Source organism: Motacilla alba, chromosome 4 (genome assembly GCF_015832195.1).
Source record: "Motacilla alba alba isolate MOTALB_02 chromosome 4, Motacilla_alba_V1.0_pri, whole genome shotgun sequence".
In the NCBI taxonomy this organism is placed as follows: domain Eukaryota; kingdom Metazoa; phylum Chordata; class Aves; order Passeriformes; family Motacillidae; genus Motacilla; species Motacilla alba.
The window spans coordinates 65,712,641-65,736,620 of record NC_052019.1 but is presented as its reverse complement, the minus strand read 5'-3'; the positions used below and the strand labels follow the sequence as shown (position 1 = coordinate 65,736,620).

General features: G+C 41.2%; 1 protein-coding gene across 1 annotated transcript in view; it reads left to right on the top strand.

The window, feature by feature from the left end:
* FAT4 (FAT atypical cadherin 4) overlaps positions 1-23,980 on the top strand; it is a gene marked incomplete at its 5' end in the record, with an annotated part of 125,239 nt that overhangs the window by 89,031 nt on the left and 12,228 nt on the right. Inside the window, 7 exons of the mRNA XM_038136631.1 lie at positions 458-638; positions 3,942-4,192; positions 6,532-10,881; positions 15,898-16,002; positions 17,573-17,880; positions 21,924-22,009; positions 23,027-23,206. Of these exons, the coding sequence (XP_037992559.1) occupies positions 458-638; positions 3,942-4,192; positions 6,532-10,881; positions 15,898-16,002; positions 17,573-17,880; positions 21,924-22,009; positions 23,027-23,206 (5,461 nt within the window). The remainder of the gene's footprint in view (positions 1-457; positions 639-3,941; positions 4,193-6,531; positions 10,882-15,897; positions 16,003-17,572; positions 17,881-21,923; positions 22,010-23,026; positions 23,207-23,980) is intronic.

The window sequence follows — 23,980 nt, the reverse complement described above, 5'->3', positions numbered from 1 at the left end:
GTTTTGCCACTGTTTCCACTCTGTTTGTTCTGCGGGTGAATAAATTGAGGGCTGGAGTCTTCACGTCTGTCAGCGTGCCACCTTTGAAGGTCTTCTTGCAGAGAAATAGGAAAGTCAACCACATCTTCAAATTGGTCCTAATTGTTACAGGAAGGCTTTCTGAGCAGTTCCAAGACCATCTTTTTCCACTGAGCTTTTATTACAAAATATTTCTGGAATTAGATGGAGCAAGAAAAATAATAACTTTTTTCCTTTTTTTTATGTCTTTCACAACTTGTACTTTATGTCAAGATGACTTTGAAACAAACCTGACCCTGTCCTCTGTGTTGAGCTGGCTTCCTTGCTCTGTGAACTGTGACATGCTCAAGCGCTCGGCTCGAAATCAGGGCTGGCAGACCTCCGATTAGCATGCTGGTGTTTGTAACCTCTAGCACTTCGTATCCCCCTTCTCCCGCAGGGTCTCCTGCCCTCACTGGCACTGGAACCATTGCTGTCACAGTGGATGATGTCAATGACAACGTCCCCACGTTTGCCTTGAACATGTATTTTGCCACGGTTCCGGAGGATGCTCCCACGGGGACAGATATTTTGCTCGTAAACTCCTCAGATGCTGATGCTTCTACAAATGCTGTTATTAGGTAGGTCGATTACTGTTGCTCCGTGTAACACTGCCTCATATCTTGCCTGAGGATTTCTTTTTCCCCAGTGTCCATCACCAGCGTGCCCTAAAGCTGTATGACAAAAAATAGAACAGCTTTTTGTGTGTAACTAAATTACTTGGGCAAATCTATCTTTTTGTTGTTTATAGGTTTTTAGAGTTATATTGAGGACAAATGGAGTTGTGGAGTTATTTTTTTTTACTGAGTGAAAAGCAAGCTAGTTTAATTTGCAGCTGCACCCACTACCTGCCTTGCTGCTACATTCACAGCTTTTCATGTAGTAAGCAATTTTCACTGAAAGTAAGTGTGCTTCTTGAGTAAAGCTTTGGTCAATTAATGTCTTCAGTTGAGCATGAAAACTACCCAAGGTAAATAATAAAGCTTATGCCATTCAGAAAACAAATAAAAAACTGGAATTTGGCAGTTTTGCACAGGGCTCAGTTGATGGAATTTAACTGGGCACTGGGCTGCACACTGGCCATTCCCAGTTCCACAGACAACAGTAATGAAGATGCTGAGTGGCAGTGACAAGTTGAAGATTATCCTCTGAGGACAGATACGTTGCAAATGGAATGTAAAGTAAGTTTGTATTAGTTCTTAATCTTGCCACATTTAACTATTGTGGCTGCAAACATCACTGTTTCCAAACTCACAAAGCAGGATATAAAAGTAGCTTCCTTATTTACCTTTGTTAGTTCACCTCAGTTCTTTCTTCAAAGAGCATAAGAATACCACTGTGCCACTTTTTTTAAAAGGAAGTAAAATAAAACAGAACTATGTTATGGCAAAACACTGTCTACAAAATACTGAAATATTTTCTTTCCAACTAGCTACAAGCCAGAAATAGAAGCTTGACATCTAGACATCTTTAGATATTTGAAATTCATCCAAAATTACTATTTATTAAATTGTGAATCAATCAAGCTTTTAATTCTGTTCACTCATAGTCTAAGAGACTATTTCTGGCAAGCTCCTTTATTAAAAAAAGAATTCCATGCAGAGCATGAATGACTGTAATGATTGTGTCCCGTAATCAAAAATTATCAGAGTGCTCTTGGATTTCTTTAGTGTGGTTAAATTGCTTTAATATCTCTGCTATTAGTCTTTGTCATTTACTCAGTACTGCATCATAGAATTAGTTGATAAAAAAAAATTTTCCCTTCATAAGTAGCTATTAAAACATTATTTTCAGGTTTTGTTTTACACTCTTTAGGCTCAGGAAAAGAATTTGTTTTTCTTGGACAGAATTTGTCCAGATTCAGCATTTAAAGTACATCTTAAAGTATGGCTGGTATTACAACACTGTTGAAAGCCAGAAGGACCAGAACATGTATGGTCGTCTTGTCAGAGGTGCTGAGCACTCAGAACTCCTTTTCTGTCTTGTTAGAGTCTGTTCAAAATTAAACCTTTGGTTTCCAATAGGGATATTTAAGATCCTTGGCTAACATTTTCCTGCAAAATCAAAAAATGTGCTGTGTTTTGAAAGAAGTGTTTAAGCTTCTGCAAAGCTGTCACCTGTCCGTACGTGCCAGCTCTTGTTCTCTCGTTTCTGGTGATAACCTGTGAAGTCATTAAAGGAGGGTGATGGGGTTGTAAATGGCAATGCACACTTGAGCAGTCCTGTTAAAGACGGTAGACATAAGAGTCAAAGGGCCACATTTTAAGTCTTTGGATCAAATTCCTTTTATGCCACTTGCCACCATTAGAGTTTCAAGGGGTTTTTGGTTTTGCTTAATTTTTTTGGGATTGAGTTTGGATTTTTTGCAGTTGTTTTGAGACATGTGTACACTGTCCAGTTGGTTTGCGTGCAGGTACAATTCAGAATGTCTTATGACAAATGTAATATGGCTTTATTATTTCCTTAAAAAAAAAAAAATGGTATCTTTCCAGTGCTAACATGTGGAAACACAGAAAAGAAAGTTTCTGTCTCTGCAATACCCCACTCAGGGTTAAATCACTGCAAATTAGAGATGAAATGTGCCTGGTGCTGCTGTTTAGGGAGATCTAAGTGGTGCTTTAGGCTTTGTGCACGTTCTTTCTATTCTAGGTGCACATTGCTATGGCTGGAGAATAATTGCATATGGCCATCACATTATATCATAATTAAGCAATTAAAGCATGCTCGTGGCGTTGTGCAGAGATTAATGACTGAGCAGAAGTTGCCACAGCTTATTACCCAGGCTGGCTCTCAACCCTCTCAGTGCAGCTTCTGGGCTGTGTTATTACTGCTGTCATAACCTGTTCTGGTCTTAAAGAGGTGAAGATAGGAATATTAATCTCTTTCATTAAAGCCACTTTATTCTGAGTCTTTCATAGAATCATACCTCAGAAAAGCTGCTGCTGTGCTGTAGCAAATGAGCAATGCTAACCACAGCTGTGTTGGGTTATGATATTGAATATAAGAATTGTTCATTTGAGCCAGTTTTTGTTTTGATTGTTTTCTCAATAATCCATTATCTGAATTATTAAAAAAGTTATTATTAACCAAGTACCTTTAAAAATACATCTTTGAGATTCATTCTGTATAAACACAAGCTGGATAAGCATTTCAAGAGAGGGGACAAACTCAGTGTGGTAGGAAGTCAGATTTAGCCCCTACAACATGCCTGTAGTGAGCACACAGTCAGTTCTTATCAGATCACATGGGGGTGTGTGCGTACACAAACACACCCACCAGTTTGAAGCTTAAATTCTGGTCCCAATTAGTCTCTGTTAACAGAGTTCTCTGGTTACTAATTTGCTATGAATTGTTATAAATTCACATTGAAATTTTGAATAGCAAAACTAAGTATCAGGAAACAATAGGGATATTGAATGTTCATTTTATTTTGTAAAGCTGTCATCATTTTATTTCAAGAAACAGTACTTTTTTAACATATATTCTGCAGGTTCAGTTAAGAGGTACATCAGCCTTTTGGAGTAACAGTTAATGCACTAGGCCAGGGAAATCAGCACTAGAGGATGCCTCCTATAGGCAGTTTTGAGAGTACATCCAATGGTATCTTCAAATATCCAAAGGCTCAGTCAGCTCATGTATTGGAAATCTGTGTTAAACAGCTATGCTTGGAAATCCCCAGAAATGTTATTTATGACAAGCCTTGAAATTTGAGAAAGTCAAACAGTGAAGACAGATGGAGAGTCAGATGAAAATGTGACAGTCTGTGTTGATACCCATCAGCATGGTGGTCTGAAGAGTATAGAAAATGGTTATTATCTTAAGGCAGCAAGCTGCCTTTTGAAATACTAATCCAATTTTTCTTCCTTGGTTTTCCTCTCCAACAGCTACAGGCTTCGGGGTGGCAATTCCCAATTCACCATCAATCCTTCTACGGGACAGATCATCACCAGCGCTCTCCTCGACCGGGAAGCCAGGGAGAACTACACCCTGCTGGTGGTGGCCAGCGACGGGGGCTTCCCCAGGGCTCTCTCCAGCTCCACCAGCGTGCTGGTGTCCGTGGCCGATGTGAACGACAACCCGCCCAAATTCCAGCACCACCCCTACGTCACCCACGTCCCATCGCCCACCACTGCAGGTGACTTGATCCCTGGCGCTTCCATAAACAGAGAATCATGGGATGGTTTGGGTTGGAAGGGACCTTAAAGATTATCTAGTAGCAACCCACTTGCCATGGGCAGGGACATCTTCCACTAAATCAGGTTGCTCAAAGTCCCACCTCAGCCTGGCCTTGAACACTTCCAGGGATAGGCATTCACGGCTTCTCAGGGAAACATCTTAATGAAATGCTCGGCTGTGCCACAGAAATGTTTCTGAGATGTTTCTCTGCAGCTGTTTTCCTGGGATTATCTTGGTGCTGCATGGGAATGAGGAATAACAAACCTCAAGTTACCATCCACAGTTTAGCAGGTTTTCTCTATTGGGTTCCTCCCATCCAAATTCAATTATGTTCCTGTAGTTACATAAAGTACATGTACTGTAAATGATCACCCACTCAAAAAAGTTATTATTTTGCTAGGGTTAGGAAGACAATGGCCTGTTTTTATTTCTGAAAGTCTCCTCTGAGCAATTCCTAAACAGGATTTTGACAGCCTCTTCCAAAAATGTCGTGTCTATGTCAGATGTTAATTATGCTGCGTTTCCTTGAGCCAAGGGGTGAAATAAAATAAAATTAATCAAGCAGCAATCTTCCTTTTGTGAGCCTACACCCAAATTAAAGTTACTCCACTCAACACAGGAGTTAACTTCTGGTTCAGTTCATGTTCCATCTTTTCACATACACACACATACATGGATGTGTGATGCCTGCAGAGAGGATTCCATGACAAATGGTTTACAAAACAAATTTTCTTTTAAAAGAAAAAAAGGTTATTTCCATGTCTTGGATTTTGTCTCTTAATTTTAAACAATTGCAAATACTTCTCCTTTTTATGGAAGAATGAATTTGTTTACGATTCTTCTCTGTTTCCAGAACAGCGTTATGAAATTGTTTTATTATTGCATTGGTGAAACTTCATGTAATCTGACTGGTGCCTTTGCCTGATTGTTTTTGGGATGTTTCTTTAAATTCTTTTCACAAGGGGTACATGTAGGTTGACCTGATGTTTTCTGGCAGTATCTTTTTGGGTGCTTTTTCTATGAAATTTCTTATAACTAGAAACCTAAGCTATGTTTACTCTGTTTTTAACTTAGCAAAAGCCTAGGGATGTAGCCACTTTTCTTATTTACAACTTCCTTTTATTTTTGGTTTTTTTTGAGTCTAAAAAGAGGAACTAGTAATAATATTAGTATTATAATTTGAATAACTGAAGCACAAAATCTTCATTTCTTTCTGTCCCATTTCTCACAGGGGTTTGAATACTGTTCTTGTCTAAATATTCCAGCCCCTGGAGTACAAATCACTGCACATGACAAATAGTGACATGAAGTATAGTTTTAAGGGATGCTGTCAAAGTCATTACTGCCTCTAAATGATTTTCCCTCAAGAGGTTGAAAGCAGCATGATTTTTATACAAAACTGTGTGTTTTCTAAATTTTAGTAACAGTAAAACATCCACAGTATTCTGCAAATTGGTTGGACAGTGTCAAATTTGAAAGACATATCATGCTTTAGATCTGTAAAATTTGATGAGGAAGAGCACCCTGGGTTCTACTTGGAAGTGGGCAAATGTAGAGGCTAATGCAAATGGTGCACATACAGTCAAACTTATTGTGAAGCATAAATTCAAAATACTTGAAAAGTCTGAGTGTAATCATGTTATTGTACTAGTGTGCAATAGTTTTGTATTTCTGTTTTACCAGTGTGCTTTTAAAAAATGCAGTCCACTTAGTTACTGTCCTTGGAATACTCTTAGAAAATTAGAAGTAAGGAGCTAGTGGGGAGAAAGAAGCAGCGCCTGAGGAGCAGGAAGAGAAGGAATTGCAAGGGATGGTGGTGTAGGGTAAATGTCCACGGATGCTGCCTGTTCACTTATGTAACCTTAATAGTCCTTGAATTCGAGGGTATAGTTTTTTTGTGGACAAATTGGCTAAGAGTAATTTTAAAAATCAAAATAGCATTCAGTCTTACTGGGTTTATGGTTTTTATTGTGTGAATGTTCTAGAAACAGGATGCTAGGCCTCCAAAAGGCTGCAGGTCTGTTTCCCAGTTACTGAGATCTGTACGTCCGTGTCTCTGAATGCAGTGTCCTGTTTTTCAACTTGGCATTTTTTGGCTGGGTGCATGTCTTGTGGACTCAGCGACTCACCTGCCCCTTGCTGAGCTCGCTTTTTTGTAAAAAAAGCAGTTCATTTTCAGGGCAGTGTGAGGAAAAGCATGCTGCTCCAGGATGTGCTTCCGAGTGAAAGGCTGGCATGATGTTTCTCACAGTCAGTGCATTCATTAAAGGACTGACCTAGCTTTGTTCTGCGTTTCAGGCTCATTCGTGTTTGCTGTGACTGTCACCGATGCAGATGCTGGCTCCAACGCCGAGCTCCATTATTCCCTCGTGGGGAAGAACTCTGAGAAATTCCACATTGATCCAGCAAGGGGGGCAATCCTGGCTGCAAAACCACTGGCAGGAGAGTCTGAAGTCACCATTTCTGTTCACGTGAGGGATGGCGGCCGGTACCCCAAGACAGACTCTACCACTGTCACCGTGAGGTTTGTGGACAAAGCTGAATTTCCTCGTGTTCAGGCAGAGCAGGAGACCTTCACGTTCCCTGAAAACCAAGCAGTTGGGACGCTTGTCACCACCGTCTCTGGATCTTCAGCCAGAGGAGGCTCCTTGTCCTATTACATTGCCAGCGGTAACCTGGGCAGCACCTTCCTGGTGGACCAGGTGACAGGACAGCTTTCTGTTGGTCGGGCTTTAGATTTCGAAGCTGTGCAGAAATACGTGGTGTGGATTGAGGCCAGAGACACGGGTTTTCCCCCCTTTTCCTCCTACAAGAAACTGGAAGTATCGGTGATTGATGTCAACGATAATGTGCCAGAGTTTGAACAAGATCCCTTCATTGCAGAAATAGCGGAGAACCTGTCCCCACGGAAGATATTGACGGTGGCTGCTGTCGACAGAGACAGCGGTCTGAATGGACAGCTAAATTATGAAATAATTGAGGGCAATACCGAAAACAGTTTCAGTATCAATCGAGCCACTGGTGAGATCAGAAGTGTCCGGCCCTTGGACAGGGAGAAACTGTCTCAGTACACGCTAACCATAAAAGCTTCAGATAAAGGCACTCCACTCCAGAGCACGACTGTCAAAGTTATCATTAATATTTTAGACGAAAATGACAATGCTCCGAGGTTTTCACAGATATTCAGTGCTTCTGTGCCTGAAAATGCTCCTCTGGGTTTTACAGTAACACGAGTCACAACATCAGATGAGGACATCGGGGTGAACGCAGTCAGCAGGTACTCCATAAGGGATACGAGTCTCCCGTTTACCATAAATCCCAGCACTGGGGACATCACCATCAGCAGACCACTGAACAGGGAGGACACTGACCGCTACAGAATAAGGGTCTCTGCGCATGACTCGGGGTGGACAGTGAGCACAGATGTCACCATATTTATCACAGATGTCAATGACAATGCCCCACGATTTACAAAACCATCCTATTACCTGGAGTGTCCCGAGCTTCCTGGGATTGGGCTAAAGGTCACCCAGGTTTCGGCCACCGATCCAGATGAAGGGTCCAATGGTCAAGTCTTCTACTTCATAAAATCCCAGTCAGAGTTCTTCCGCATTAATGCAACCACAGGAGAGATTTTCAACAAGCAGTACTTAAGGTACCAAAACTCCAGTGGTTCCAGCAATGTCAACATCAACAGGCACAGCTTCATCGTGACATCATCAGACCGGGGCAGTCCCCCATTAGTGAGCGAGACCACTGTCACCATAAACATAGTAGACAGCAATGACAATACGCCGCTCTTCCTCGCCCCTAAGTATTTCACTCCTGTGACTAAGAACGTGAGGGTTGGCACAAATTTGATTAAAGTTACTGCGGTGGATGACAAGGACTTTGGCTTGAATTCTGAAGTGGAGTACTTCATCTCTGATGAGAGCAAAACTAATAAATTCAGACTGGACAGAAGTACAGGCTGGATTTCTGTGTCATCTTCACTAATGGCTGATTTGAACAAAAACTTCCTGTTTAAAGTGAATGCCAAGGACAAGGGTAATCCCCCACTCTCATCCGAGGTAGCTGTTGAAATAGTAGTGACAGAAGAAAATTACCATACACCCGAGTTTTCCCAGAGCCGCATGAGCGTTACTATCCCGGAGAGCTACTCTGTTGGAACGGTGGTCAGGACAGTTTCAGCACGAGACAGAGATGCTGCTATGAATGGATTAATCAGATACAATATTTCCTCTGGAAATGAAGCTGGAATCTTTGCTATTAATACAACCACTGGTACACTGACACTGGCCAAACCACTTGATTTTGAGTTACACCAAAAGCACGAGCTGGTTGTTACTGCCACGGATGGAGGATGGGTGTCCCGAACAGGCTACTGCAGTGTCACTGTTAATGTCATTGATGTCAATGACAACTCCCCAGCATTCAGCCCTGAGGAGTACTTTCCCACCGTGCTAGAAAATGCCCCCAGTGGGACAACTGTTATTTGTTTAAACGCCACTGATGCTGACTCCGGATCTAACGCTGTGATTGCGTATGCCATCCAGTCCTCAGACAGCGACCTCTTTGTCATCGACCCCAACACGGGAACCATCACCACCCAGGGATTTTTAGACTACGAAACAAAGCAGAGTTACCATCTAACGGTAAAGGCTTTTAATGTTCCAGATGAAGAGAGGTGCAGCTTTGCTACTGTCAACATCCAGTTAGAAGGGACAAATGAATATGTGCCTCGTTTTGTGTCCAAACTATATTATTTTGAGGTTTCAGAGGCAGCCTCCAAAGGCACTGTTGTAGGTGAAGTTTTTGCAAGTGATCGTGATATGGGCATTGATGGAGAAGTCCACTACCTCATCTTTGGCAACAGCAGAAAGAAGGGCTTCCAGGTAGATGAGAAAAGTGGCCAGATCTACGTTTCAGGACCTCTTGACCGAGAAAAAGAAGAACGAATCTCTTTGAAAGTCCTTGCAAAAAATTTGGGGAGCATTCGTGGTGCAGATATAGATGAAGTAACTGTTAATATCACAATCCTGGATGCCAACGATCCTCCCGTTTTTACCTTGGGAGCCTACAATATACGGATCAGCGAGGGTGTTCCTCCAGGCACCCACGTCACATTCGTCAGTGCCTTTGATTCAGATTCTGTCCCCAGCTGGAGCAGGTTTTCCTATTTCATCGGGTCAGGCAACGAGAACAGCGCCTTTTCCATCAACCCACAGACGGGACAGGTGACGGTCACTGCAGAGCTGGATCGAGAAACGCTGCCTGTCTACAACCTCTCTGTGCTGGCCATCGATTCGGGAACGCCGTCTGCGACAGGAAGTGCCTCTCTAGTGGTAACTTTGGAAGACATCAACGACAACGGCCCTACCTTGTCAACCAGCCAAGGAGAAGTCCTGGAGAATAACCGTGCAGGAACTTTGGTGATGACGCTTCAGTCGTCGGATCCCGATCTCCCTCCCAACCAAGGTCCTTTTACGTATTACTTGCTCAGCACTGGCCCTGCCACCAGCTACTTCAGCCTCAGCACCGCTGGAGTCCTGACAACAACGAGGGAGATTGACAGGGAGCAAATCAGCGATTTCTATCTCTCAGTCATTACGAGAGACTCTGGCGTTCCTCAGATGTCTTCCACAGGAACTGTGCAGATCAAGGTAATAGACCAAAATGACAACCCGTCTCAGCCTAGAACAGTAGAAATCTTTGTTTATTATTATGGCAACCTCTTCCCAGGTGGAATTTTGGGCAACGTAAAGCCACAGGATCCAGACGTGCTAGACAGCTTCCAGTGCTCCCTCACCTCAGGAGTCACCAGCCTTTTCAGCATTCCCGGGGGCACCTGCGAGCTGCACTCGCAGGCGAGGTCCACAGATGGCACATTTGACCTGGCCGTCCTCAGCAATGACGGGCTGCACGGAGCCGTCACCAGCAGCGTCCGGATCTTCTTTGCGGGCTTCAGCAATGCCACCATCGATAACAGCGTCCTCCTTCGCCTGAGCATCCACAGCGTGCGGGACTTCCTGACCAACCACTACCTGCACTTCCTGCGCATCGCCAGCTCCCAGCTGACGGGGCTGGGCACAGCCATCCAACTCTACGGCCTCTATGAGGACAGCAACCACACCTTCCTGATGGCCGCCGTCAAGCGCAGCAGCAACCAGTACGTGAACCCCAGCGGCGTGGCCACCTTCTTCGAGAGCATCAAGGATGTCCTCTTCCGCCAGAGCGGGGTGCGGGTCGAGGCCGTGGACCATGACTGGTGCCTGCAGAGCCCCTGCCAGAACGGAGGGAGCTGCCTGAGGAGGCTGGCGGTGGGCCCCGCCCTGAGGACCCACGAGAGCGTCCCTGTCATCATTGTGGCCAACGAGCCGCTGCGGCCCTTCGTGTGCAGGTGCCTGCCGGGGTACGACGGGAGCCTGTGCGAGACCGACATCGACGAGTGTCTCCCGTCGCCCTGCCACAATGACGGCACCTGCCACAACCTGGTGGGGGGCTTCTCCTGCAGCTGCCCTGAGGGTTTCACCGGCATGGCTTGCGAGAGGGACGTCAACGAGTGCCTTTCCAACCCGTGCAAAAATGGTGCTGCCTGCCAGAACTTCCCAGGAAGTTTCAACTGCGTTTGTAAAACTGGGTATACAGGTATGCTTTTACTCCTCTATACCTTACAGTCCAGAAAAGATGGCAAGAGTGCCTTCTTAGCCCAAGATTGTTTTAATACAAGCATCCCCAGTGGATGAAGAGGTAATACAAAATGAGGTATTAATAGTGTGAAAACTCAGAATACCCAGGTGCCTGCAATATTATTTTATTTTAGGTCTCTCCCAAGGCAAATCTCACTTACCTGATTTGCATTAGAACAGAAAGATTTTTGCGAGGGCTATTCAAATGTTTTTAATGTGTGGAAACCATTTCCAACGCTTAAGTATGATTTTTCTGTACATGTTATTGTTATGCATATTGTGGGAGCATTTCAAGTCTGCTAGAAGTGTGCCAAGTAAGAAAATCAGCCTCTGCCCCAAATTATTTGCAGACCAGAAAACAGATGAAGAATATGGGAAAAAAACAGAATTCACGCAAAATGGTCAACCTTTCTGTTCTGCAATTTGTCCCTTTGTCATTTATTTTCTTTCATTAAGCACATAAATGTCTGCAGCATTTCTACCTCTTCTGAGTATTTTTTCTGATATTTATTACACATTCAAACACAGCAGCATTGTAACCCAAAAAAGCAGGCTAGTCTGTGCTTCTGCTGTAAGTAGGATATTTAAGGTAGGTCTGAACAATTTTATCCAGTGCTTATAGCCACTATTCTTAGAACTCAGAAAAAAAAATCTAACCAGGGGAGATGAGGTGAGGCTTTCAGTGCCTTTTCTGAGGAGTATTCCTGCATTGAGGAAGCCCCAGGGCAGCCCAGCTCAGCGCAGCTGTGTCCAGTCTGGTGTGGGACTTGCCACCACCACAACTCACCTGTGACCCACAGAGGGATCAAGGGATCCACTGTTCCTTTGGGTTTTTTTTTTACTTAAAGCGGGTCTGGGCAGGAGAGAATGGAGGAGAAAGTTAATTTCAAAGTAAATGTTTAATTACTTAATTTAAATCACAGCTGCAGCAGTGGATACATATTCAGTGCAGTATCAAGGATACTGATGAGATATTCTGCACGAACCTCACAAATATGCTCCTGAGCCTCAGGTCAGGAGCAATTGCTGTTAATTGACAAGCTGTTCTAATTAAGTTACCAATCCAGGATTTTATTTCATGTTGTACTAGCATATCAAATTATTTTGCCAGGAGCATGGCAAAATAATTCTAGAGCACCTATGCCCTGTAACTCTTGAGGTCATTAGCACCAGAGAGTACGTGAGCCTGTGTTTACTGTTGCAGTGAAGCAAAACACTTTATTAACTCTAGCAGCAAACAACAGTTTATGCCTCTAGACTGTAATTTGAAACGTTTATGAAGCATCCGGCTGATTTCTTCTGGTATTAAATTTGTACATTAATGCTCAACCCTTATGTCAGCTAAAAATCAAGCACTGCATGTGACAAGTTAAAAAAAAAAAAGAAAGAGTGTTTCTGCTAAGAGAATGTGATGAGAGACTCTTAGAGTTTGAAGTGTTGGATTTCTTTCATGCCATGAATTAAATGTGGCATCTGATAGGAGCTTTCTTAAACTCCTTGTCAACACAAATAACCTTAAAATAGACTGCCACTGAGGCAGACGTTTCTATTTGGAAGTCAGATGTTGTTTAATCAGTTGGCCATTGCAGAATCAAGAGTTATTAAAGTGTCCTGAGATTAATTGATCAAGACAGAAAACAAATGGCACCAGTGTAATTAAAAGACAAAGTATCTTTGGAGTTTAATATCAACAGAGCTTATTAGATAAGATCACAGTTATCACACAGTATATTTAGACATTTTATGTCTACAAAAGCATATTTTAAATTCTTCAAATTAAATATTCAATAGGTTCTGCAAACAAATGTCAGTGTACTGATTGTTTGAGAATGCTTGACATAGAGGCTATTATGTCATCATTAGACTGCCAACAGAAAGAGAGCACAGCTGCTTGGGCTCTTAATTTGCATTCATAGGTGATTAAAGATAGCCACAGTAGATGTAAAAATAAAGCCTCACACTGTTTCTTCATGAATCTAAGCTTTGAATGCCTCGACAACAACAAAAAAGAGGCATCCAAAATACTGGATTTCTAATTCAGTTCCCCATATACATAGTTTTGCTGCTTCTGTTGGAATGAAAATACAGTCTCATAATTGAATTTGCATGCTTGGTAAAAAAATAACAGTTACATGGTAGTGCATGCAAGTAGAAATTAGAATTTTCTGGGACAGACTCTCTGTTCACTGTAAATTAGAGTACATGAGCTGTAGACCTTTATAATGGTGTACCTGAAAACTGAGTCTTACTTTTCCTTGATTTATTATGTTTTGTCAGCTGCATTTCACTTCATCATACTGCAAAAGGTAATGTCATTTTTTTCACTGGATAGGATTATAAAGACTGATTACCTCAGAGCAACATCATTAGGGTTTGAACAATCTGTTATAATTATATCTCTTAATGATGAACAGGTTTTGTTTTTAAAATAATCGCTTTCTGGAGGGAATATGCTTGGTGATTTACAGTAGTTGTCTGCCCTTCCTTTGAACCCTTCATTTCCTGTTTTCCAGGATTCATTAAGATGAAGGAATGTACATTTGTGAAGTTGTTTCAAATGCAAGATTAGAATGCTAGAACAACCACTTTAAAAGATGGACATAGAGAACCACAAAAACTAAAACTCCCAAATCAGCTGAAATCTTAAATGAAGAACATTCAGCTGGCATCTGTTCCTGCTACATTTTTCAATTAACAAAAAAAAAATAGTTTGAGTAACTTAGATTTTTGCATAAGCCCCTGCCTGTGATAACATCAGCTGGAGGTGATGAATGATAAATGTTGAATGCTGTCTGTTACCAATTATCCAGCATTCTCCTAATTTTCACGGTCTTCAGAAAAAGATCTTTCTGATGCAGAAATGAATACCTTGCGTCTTTCAGAATTTCAGCCTAGGATTGATCTATAAACTCGGCTAACTTCAGTTTTCATCTAGGCCAATTTGGCTGGGACTGTGAGCAACTTGGTCTCGTGGAAGGTGTCCCTGCCCATGGTAGGATGTTGGAACAAGATGGTTTTTAAGGCCCTTTCCAACCCAAACCGTTCTATGATTCCATAAATCTGTTATTCTAAACATGCTTCTATTGGTTTCAAGAGCTCCTCAAACAACAGTTAAGCATAAAGAAGATGCTGTTATTCATTGGTTAAAGTAAATGCAGCTGAAATAAATATCCATATTCTCTTGCTGACTCAGCAAATGAGCCAGCTTTAATGTTAGCTGAGAAAAAGAAGAGTATTTAGTTAGATTGAACTGCAAAAATCTGAGTAAGCCTGTTTAGCTCCACTTGATTTTTTGTGAAAACTGAGCAGGATCACTGAGCTATTTTAAGCATATCTGTCTCACTCTTGCTATGGGCTCTCCTTCATGAGTCAAAGACCTCTTCTACAGACCATAAATTGAAAACAAAGAAAACAGCAAAATCTCACATAAAAAGTTAGCTCATCCTTCAGTCATGCCCATTAGAGAATAAAACATAAATAAATACCCCCAAAGCATAATTAGATTCAGACACTGGAAAAGTTTCCTGGATTTATGGTGCATCTACAAGTGACGTATTAACCGCAGGAATCCTCCAGCGCTCCATTTCCACCCTGCTTGCAGTCACACATGGAGAGCTGCTGCTCACATGGAAGAGCTGCTTGCAAACTGTAGGTTAAACAAAAAAAGTAGAAGAGGGGTGAAAAACAAGAGGTTTTCTTCCTTAGGTGACTCGAGTTGTTAAACTCTGAAAAAGGTTTGTAAAGCAAAGTCCTGATTTGCTACAGTTTTAAGTTGCACCAGCAACCTCTAAGGCCTGGCGCATTCCTGTCCTGGGAGATGTAAAATTACAAGATATATGTGACATACAAGAATGGACACCCTCTGTGCAAGCTCATGTTGTGCTTTTAACTTAAACGTACGCATATGGTGTAAGAAATAAAACAATTAGTTATTGATGCAGAAAGAGGCATTAAGACAATCTAGCCCTTGCTTTGTGCATACAGCCTGGCTGAGATGAAGTTCAGGAGAAGTCTGGAAGACTGTGGCTCCTTTTGTGAATTTTTGCAGTGAAACAGGGAGGATGAACGTAAGAACACTTTGAAGTTTTTGCTGAGCTCAGGCAGTAAAGTCTGGCACTGCTGGTGACAGGAAGGCAGGTTCCAAGAGTGGGATGTGGTGGAAGTGTTGCTATACTCATCAAAGCCAAGCATTGAAAACCTTAGAAATGAAGACCAATATTTTTGTAGCTAATATTTCCATGCAAAGAAAATTTTAGTTTCTTACATAGAATATGCGTGTCTGTATTTGATGTCTGTTAAAATCTTCACTTTTTCTCTTGGTTCCCTTCCTTGCTGAAATGAATCATGTGATTTCAGTTTGTTCTCTGGGGAATAATATTTACCACATGTGACAATGTCTGCTTAGAAAAGGACTGTATCCAGGGTAGCTTGTTTTAGCTCCAGAGGACTGTGGTCTCTCCAAGTCAGGAAGGAGGTTGTAATTGATGAGGAAAAATAGGAAAAATCATATAATGTACAATAGCAGCCTCTGTTCAGCATGACCTGCTTGTGCAGGGTCCAGCAATGGCTGTCTGTATCTCCTTTGCACTCATGAGTATGTTGCACTCAACAGGGAGAAAAAAAGATACAGTTCTTTATTTCAGCATGGCCTTTAATTGCATGATCTCTCTTATAGACACAAATTAATAAAATAATTCAATTAAAACAACAGTCCACCAGTACCTATAATCACAATGAGACACTTGAAATGTAGAATTATTTTCTCTGGGCCACACATTATGCCTATGGCAGGGCTGGGAGCAGCCCAGCATCCTGTCTGTGATTCCTCTCTCCATCCCAGAGCTGGTTCCTGGCATCCTCTCTCCTGTCCATGTGTTCAGCATTGGTTCATAACCTCATTACCAACAACACCAGCCTGACTTTCCTATTTCCTTGAATAGTCTGACCTGGAAGTTGCTTTTGTCCCTCATCACAGGGAAAACGTGTGACTCCACTGTCAACTACTGCGAGTGCAACCCCTGTTTCAATGGTGGGTCCTGCCAAAGTGGGCTGGAGGGGTATTTCTGCCACTGTCCCTTCGGTGAGTACCCTTCTCTTCTCTTCATATCCCCTTTCCCTATTCATATTTCAATTTGTTTTTAGAAAGAATAATAAATGCATAAACGATTTCTGGTTTGAAAATTATTCCAGATCTGGAAAAACTGCATTTATTTAAAGGTTCAACTAACTCATTTTTCTTCAGAGGAAAATTAAAAAGTGATGTGGTCACTACAAATACATATTTGTCATTCCTAGTAGCAGGTCCTTTATCTCTCATAGAAAAACATAAGACCTAGCCAAACAACTCAGTGCCTAAAAGTTAGGAAGAATATTTCTGAATAGATAGATAGATAGAGATAACTGTCCAAAAGTAAGAATGGATGCTTGAAATACTTAAATCAGACCATTGGCTTCCTAAGGAAGAAACTTAAACACAGCTGGATCAGGGCTGAAGTACCTTCACCACCAAGAATATCCAAAGTTCAGTCTGAAGGAGGAAGTATGATGATAACAAAGCTCTCCTGATGAATAACAGGCCCTTTTAGTGGAGCTGAAGAGTAAGACCACTGTAAATAACATCAGTATTTTACATCAGAGAAGCATATAGTAGTGCCAAAATAGTTTCATAATTTTTAGAATTTAATTATCCCAGATTTGGTTTGTGGAATGGACCCAATAAAAACATAGAACAACATGGATATTTTAAGGCATCGTGACACGATTGCAGCAAGATTGATTCTGAATGCAGATTAATCCAGAATTGCCATTGTTCATATGGAAAAGTATGAAAGTAAATGTAACACATTTATAAAAAAAAAAACAGAAATCCAGAAATCATCTACAGTGTTTCAAGGTTGCTGAAAATGCTCTCACAAAAGTATAGTTCTCAATATTCATTTGTAACTATGCTGAATATGTTTTTCTATTAACATGTGGAATAATTTCTCTATTTCCTTTTATTTCCTGTATTGTACATTTCTTCAGGGTTAATTAATTTCCCATTGCAAATGTAACTAATAGTCATAAATTAAATCAGGGTTTTTTTCCCATTGTTGTAGCAGTAAAAGAAAAATCAAGGGAAATTATGTGACAGAGATCTGAAAAGAAGTATGTAGAATGCACCAAAATATGAATATCAGTAAAAACATGAGGAGACATACTATTTTAATCACACATACGCTTATTTCATGAGTATAAAAAATGAACCACCCAGTGAGAAACAGTTCAGACAACAGCCGCAGAACGAAAAATAAACCATCTTGCACATTTATTTCCATAGCCGGATTAATAAATGCCTGATGATAATTAACAACCATGTCTTGACAGAGCTGTCAAATTGGCTTGGCTTGGTGTTTTCCAAAGAAGCCACGGAGCTCGACAAAGTGCTTTTCAATAGATGCATCTGTCCTTTGGAATTCAATTTTTAAGTTTAAATACAATCTACCTCAGCCCCCAGCTGTGGGTTCAGCATTCTTCTGTTGGTTGTGTGATTTTAATTGTGCATTAGGGGTTCCACAGCCATGTGGAGAGCACATCCATACTTTGCTCCTGGGAGAAGGCACAGTGAGGAAAAAACTCCCCGATTCCAGACTTCACTTTTCATTTTTCAGGTGTTTTTGGGAATCACTGCGAGCTCAACAGTTACGGATTTGAAGAGCTGTCCTACATGGAGTTCCCCAGTATGGATCCCAACAACAATTACATTTACATAAAGTTTGCCACCATAAAGAGTAACGCCTTGCTGCTGTATAACCACGACAACCAGACCGGGGAGCGGGCGGAATTCCTGGCGCTGGAGATTGCAGAAGGGAGGCTGAGGTTCTCCTACAACCTGGGCAGTGGCACATACAAGCTCACCACAGCTAAGAAAGTGTCTGATGGACAGTTCCACACTGCCATTGCCCGCCGGGCTGGAATGGTAAGAAGTGCTAAAATGAGGATTTTAAGGCGAATTCAGCCAAATCACTTTGGCTTCCAGGCGAACTCGGAGGAATGTGAAATTAGTGACGTTGCGTTTGCTAGCAGACACTCCAACTTTGGGAAAAACCTCCTTCCTTGCTGCCTTATTCCAACTGACTCAGAGCCCTGTGGTGGTTTGTTTAGTATGATGATGATAAAGTGTAATGAAAAAAACATGTGCAAAGTGCCCCCAAACTCTCAATGTGAAAAATGAGAGCCAGGAATAATTAATGACATAGATGACTACGCACGGGGCTAATTAACTGCTGTAGATTACAGGGATGATTATCAGGGAATGCTAATTAACAACAGTAATTGCAAAAAGCCTCAAAATAATTTTTCTCAAAATTTAGAAAATAGAAGTGGACAGACTTAAAATTCCTGGTATCCATGACCTCCTTGGGCTAATTCAGGGATTTTACCAATCTCATCAGATTGGGAGCCTGGTTTTCCTCTCTAGCATACATACAAACAGTTAAAGGTGCTACATTAAGAGACTTTTTTGAGGGGAAGGAGGGAAGTTATTTCTCTCTCTGTCCCCCAGAATGCATCTGAGGTGAGGAATTCTGCCAAAAACTGGGACAACTGATTACCATATGCCTGGCACTCTGACCCCCTCCTGCCTTCATTTTTTTTCTCTAGTAAATGTTTTCTATTCCTCTTCTCTCATTTTTTAATAATATTTCCAAAGCAGAACATAAACCAAGTGCTCTTTGAATCCAAGCCAAGATTTTTGACTCCGCAGTGTTTGAGTTAGAAATGAAACCAAATCTATTTGCCATCCATAATCAGTAACTATTGCCCAACAGTTCCTTTTTCAGGCAGAAATGGCCAGCATACATGGAATTCATGTTTGAAATTAAAGTCATAGAGCAGTAATATACAGTGGGGTTCCCCGTTTTGGTTTGTGTATGTCTAGCTAGAAGTGATGGAGGGAATAAAAGCAGTAAACTCTTCTACCCAGTGTGGCTCCCTTGCAGAGTCTTGAGCCCTGAACTACATATCCATTTGTAGTGCAATACCTGATATCTCCATTTGTTCTGGGTGTTGGTCTCTTCTCCCAAGTTACAAGCAACAGGAGAAGAGGAAATGGCCTCAAGTTGCAGCAGGGGAGGTTTAGATTGAAAATTAGTAAAGAGTTCTTCCCCAAAACGGTTGTCGATGCCTAGAAAAGGCTGCCCAGGGAAGTGGCTGAGTCACCATCCCTGGAGATATTGAAAAGATGTGTAGATGTGGCACCTGGGGACATGGTTTAGTGGTGGCCTGACAGTGCTGGCTTAGTGGTTAGACTCTTGAAGATCTTTTCCAACATTAAGGATTCTATGGTTCTCTGATATCCAGTCTTCAGCTGCATTTGCAAATCCAATTTGTGTGTGTTTTTAGGACTTATATATCTAAATAAGATGAAGGATAATTGTGATGTTGAGCAATGACTTTGGCTTAATGTGCTTTGATATCAGATATTCAATTTGCATCTTGCATATTTAATAATTTACATCACAACTTCCTAATGGTAAAGCCTGAAGCTGCACTTTAATCTTGACGTGCACCAGGTTCCCATTTTACTAACTGAAGTAGAATGTTACTTCTATAAATAAGATGTAAATGGGAAAGTATAGGGACACAGAGTAAAAGTTGCAACAAATAAATGAAGTACACTGAAGAAAAAAAACAGAGAAAGAAAATGTTTTACTTGTCAGTGTGCCAGAAGACTATAGAAGAAGAGAGAATATAAAAAGAGCTATTTATAGAAATTTCAGCTATGAATGCTTCAGGCTAAAAGCAAATATTTAAGACAACCTATACCTTTGTATGATTTGTTTGTTTGTTTTTAATGTTTAAACCTATTCAGTAATGTCAGCTGTTTACAAACAGTATGTGAAAAGAATCGCCTTTGTCTTAGATATTCCTGCTGCAGGAAAAATGTCTCCCAGGTGTCCAAAACTGCATAAAATAGGCCCCCTTTAGGATTCCAAATCTGTCATTTCCTACAGCACAGTGGGATTTTATCGGAAACTGGTAAAATCATTAAGTTGTCAGTCCTGAGCTATTGCAAAGTGACAGGATAGAAAGGCTCATAATGTGGCAAGGTAACTGTAGAGTAATGCTTAAGTAACAAGCAGGAACATTTGACTAACATTAGAAAATAAATTGTATGAACTCTGTTCCAAGTAAAATATATTCTCAAATATCCAGCCCTTCAGCTGGGGCTGGAGCTTGGCTTGCAGAGCACATAGCAATGTAAGTTAGGGAGATTATGCTGATTGAGCTAAGAACAAAAAACTCATTTCAGTTTTTGTTGTTGATGTTCTGAAGGAAAAATATGTATGCATGTGGTGGCATACAGAGCAGCCAGCTTATTATTCTTTCTCTGAATTGTTTCATTTACACAGGGCTATAATCTGCTTTGGAACTGCAGACTGACATTTCTTGGGAGAAGCACTTTGCTCATTTGTATGGAAAGAAATTCAAGATAAGCTTCCATTAAAAATAGCAGATTGAACAATTTAATCGTACTGTAGGGCATGATTTAGGGCTAAGAGCTCTGAATTTATTTGGTCAATACAGTGTGTCAGCTTGCAGCATGTATTTGGAGCTAGCATGGCCAACTTGTGGGGATTTCAACAGGCTGTTGTTACCAAACTTATTTGCAGGCAGTAGAAAAAACCTCTGCAGAGTAATGATGTACTGATAGCCAGTGCTGCTTGCTCAGCTCCCTTAGAGTAATCTAAATCAAAATAAAAACCCAGGCATTTTTAAAGGTGGCATTTGATTTAAATTTGCTGTAAAACTCTACCACACATCTAGCTGAAACATGAGGAGATGTACAATGTGGAGATCATGTTTATTTTTCTGAAAATTTGTTTTAAGGAATAACTAACCTTCAGGGTTGGTTGGGGTTTCTTTTTTTCAACGCATCTGTTATTAATAAATCACTGTGGGGACAATTCTTTGCTAAATAAGGAATAAAATAAAAACTCCTTTTCAAATCAGCAGGAGTTATTTCATGATTTTAGTGACAGCTTTGGTTAGACTTTTAGAGATTGCAAATAGAAGTGCTATGAGTAGCTTTAGTGTAAATAAGTTAGATGGGTAGTCTCAGAATCACAGAATGGTTTGGGTTGGAAAGAACCTTAAAGATCACCTGGTTCCGACCCCCCTGTCATGGGCACAGGCATTTTCCACTAGCCCAGGTTGAGGCAGCATTATTGTCTAGGACTTGATGGCTTGGGGGTAAAAATAGTAGTAGTAATAACAATAATTAAAGAGCAAAACTGCTGTAAGTAGCGGTAATGCCTTGTACTTCTCTAAACATCAGCTTGGTCCCACTCTAGGTGTCCAGATGCTTCTCCATTATCAAAGTTGAGATCCCTCATAACCTCTTAGTCAAGGGGTTACCTTAGGCAGGTCCATTTGGTCACTTCTTGAGTTTTATTGAGTGGTTGGTTATTATTTTGAACTAGTTATCTCAGTGTTTCTACTCCCAGGGTCATTTTTTTAAACTGGTAATCTCAATGTGTGTACTCCCAGCTTTTGTAACATGCTTTTTATCAAGTTCAATATGTTTAATGTCATGGTAAAGCCCCTGAAGGAGCTCCCTTTGTGATCGGGAGGGGCAGCTTTTTGCTCAGATTATCTGAACCATGTCAGAAGTAGGATATGCTATGAGCCAAAATAACTTCAGTGTCCAGGAGTAAAGCAAATATGAAAGAAACCCTGCCCAAATGTGAAAAGCTGGTGTTTAATTGCTCTCTGTATGAAGCAGACAATTGGCTCCCTCTCTCTTTGTATCCACACCTTGATGGTGTCCACGCTGTGCTGGCAGAGTGTGGAGTTGAGCAGTGGCTCTGAAGCACCCTGCAATCCCAAGTGACATCATGACATACAAGTGCTCCTTTATGGCCAAGTCCTTGATACCATGCACTTAAGCATAAGTAGTTCATGTGGTTTGGGACTAAAGCTGTGTCATACTTAGCATATTTGTGTGTGTGCCTTTTGCAGGCGGCATCCCTGACGGTGGATTCCTGCTCTGAAGACCAAGAGCCAGGCTACTGCACTGTTAGCAACGTTGCTGTTTCGACTGACTGGTAAATATTTCTTTATTTTTTGGGGTTTGGGTGGGGTTTTTTTTTTGCAGTAAAATTAAAGTTAAGAAGAAATCTCCCTGTAAAGCCAGAGAAAGATGGCATAATCACAAGGCTCCCAAGTGTCAGTTTCTTCCATCTTTGTGGAAGCAAATTAAATTTTCTGCATGTGCTGCTGCTTGCTAGGTCAGGCTACATTTCTGCATGGAACTGGATTGTAACAAGGAGTTTGCTCAGCAATCCCCTGTTCTCTACACCATCTCTGTCCCCAGGCTCTGGTGGCAGTCAGGAAATGCATGGTCATGAGTAGTCTGCACTGTGGTACAAATGAGGGTAACATCTATTGCTTAATGATTTCAGGTCATGTATTTATTTAAACTGCACCTCTCACTGCTCATAAAGATATAGGAAATAAAATCACCTGATTAGTGCTGTCATTAAAAAAATATTAACAGTAAGTACTTTGACATTGTTTTCAGGTGTTTTCTGTTACAGTTTTGAGGTCATAAACAGTGTCCTATAAAGAAATCAAGCTTTGTTTCTGGTGTTTACTGTAAATAACTCAGTAACCTTTGGGTCATCTTTGGATATAACAATAACTTTAATCCAAATCACTTTGGCTAATTTCTTACAATAATCACAATCATGTTTCCAGCCACACAGGGTTTCCCTGCTAGCAGGGGTGTTACATCTTTGTAAAACAATTAGTCCATCTTCCTCTTAAAGTATCATCTACAATCTCAATTATAGTTGGGTAAAAACCTTATGTTTTGTTATCTCAAGCACACTGCTCAGTCAAGTGAATAGAAATTTTGACATGCAAACTGAGTGTGAATTTAGAGTCATAGCCACTATAACTGTTAGCTCAAGTGCTGTTAATCTCTGTGTCCCCTTCGAAATGCGAAATACCAATTTGGGAAGAGGAATTTTAGCCACAGGCTGTAAATGATGGTTGCAGTTCCTGTGCTGTCATCGCTATCCTGATGTCTGGTACTGATTAGTCATTTTTCTCTTTCACAGGACTCTCGATGTACAGCCAAATCGAGTTACTGTTGGTGGCATCAGGTCCATAGAGCCCATCCTTCAGAGGAGAGGACAGGTGGAAAGCCATGATTTTGTGGGCTGCATAATGGAGTTTGCAGTCAATGGACGTCCCCTGGAGCCCAGCCAGGCTTTGGCAGCCCAAGGAATCTTAGATCAGTACGTCTGCTATATTTGGGATCAAATGGACCCCGTTTGCAATAAAGGAAGCTGTCATGAATGCTATTCCATTCAGACACCAACAGATATTTCTTGTTAGAGGAAAACTACTGTAGAACCTACTGTAAAATGTGGAAAATGTAGGAAGAAAGTGAATTTGGATTAAAGGTTCACTAAAGATTGCAGAGTCTTAAAAACAAAAGCAGCATCATTACATTTCTATTGTCTGATTGTTTAAGTTGCTTTGTGGGCTGAAATTGAGTAGCCTCTGTTCTTGGGTTTCTTTTTAAATTCCACCTGGTTTTGACTGTACTCATTCTGTTTCCTAGCCCTCCACTGCCTTTTATTTCCTCATAATCCACCACGTCTGTTCTCTCACTTTGCCTCTCAAGTATCACCAAATTTCCCTCATATCCTCTGAGTGGTCTTTCAGAAATGATGAACTATCCGATTCTATTGTTTTTTTCCATCTCAGTATTTGAAGTTGCAGTTGCAGCAACAATGTCAGTCTTCCATCCAGATTTCCTCATTCACATTTCCTCTCTCAACCCCCATGTTTGCACTGATCATTGTAATACAAAGACCCTGGCAGTCTGCAGCATAAAAATTGCCCAAAAAGGTTTCTTCTCTCTTGCATAACAGATAGTAGGAGTTTGGCTGTCTCTGAATTCCTTCCTCTTTTGTAAAATTGCTATGAATTGATGCTGAAAATGGGGATCTGCTTAGAAACTTGAGCTGTCTACAGAAATCCTAGGAATTACAGAATGGTTTGGG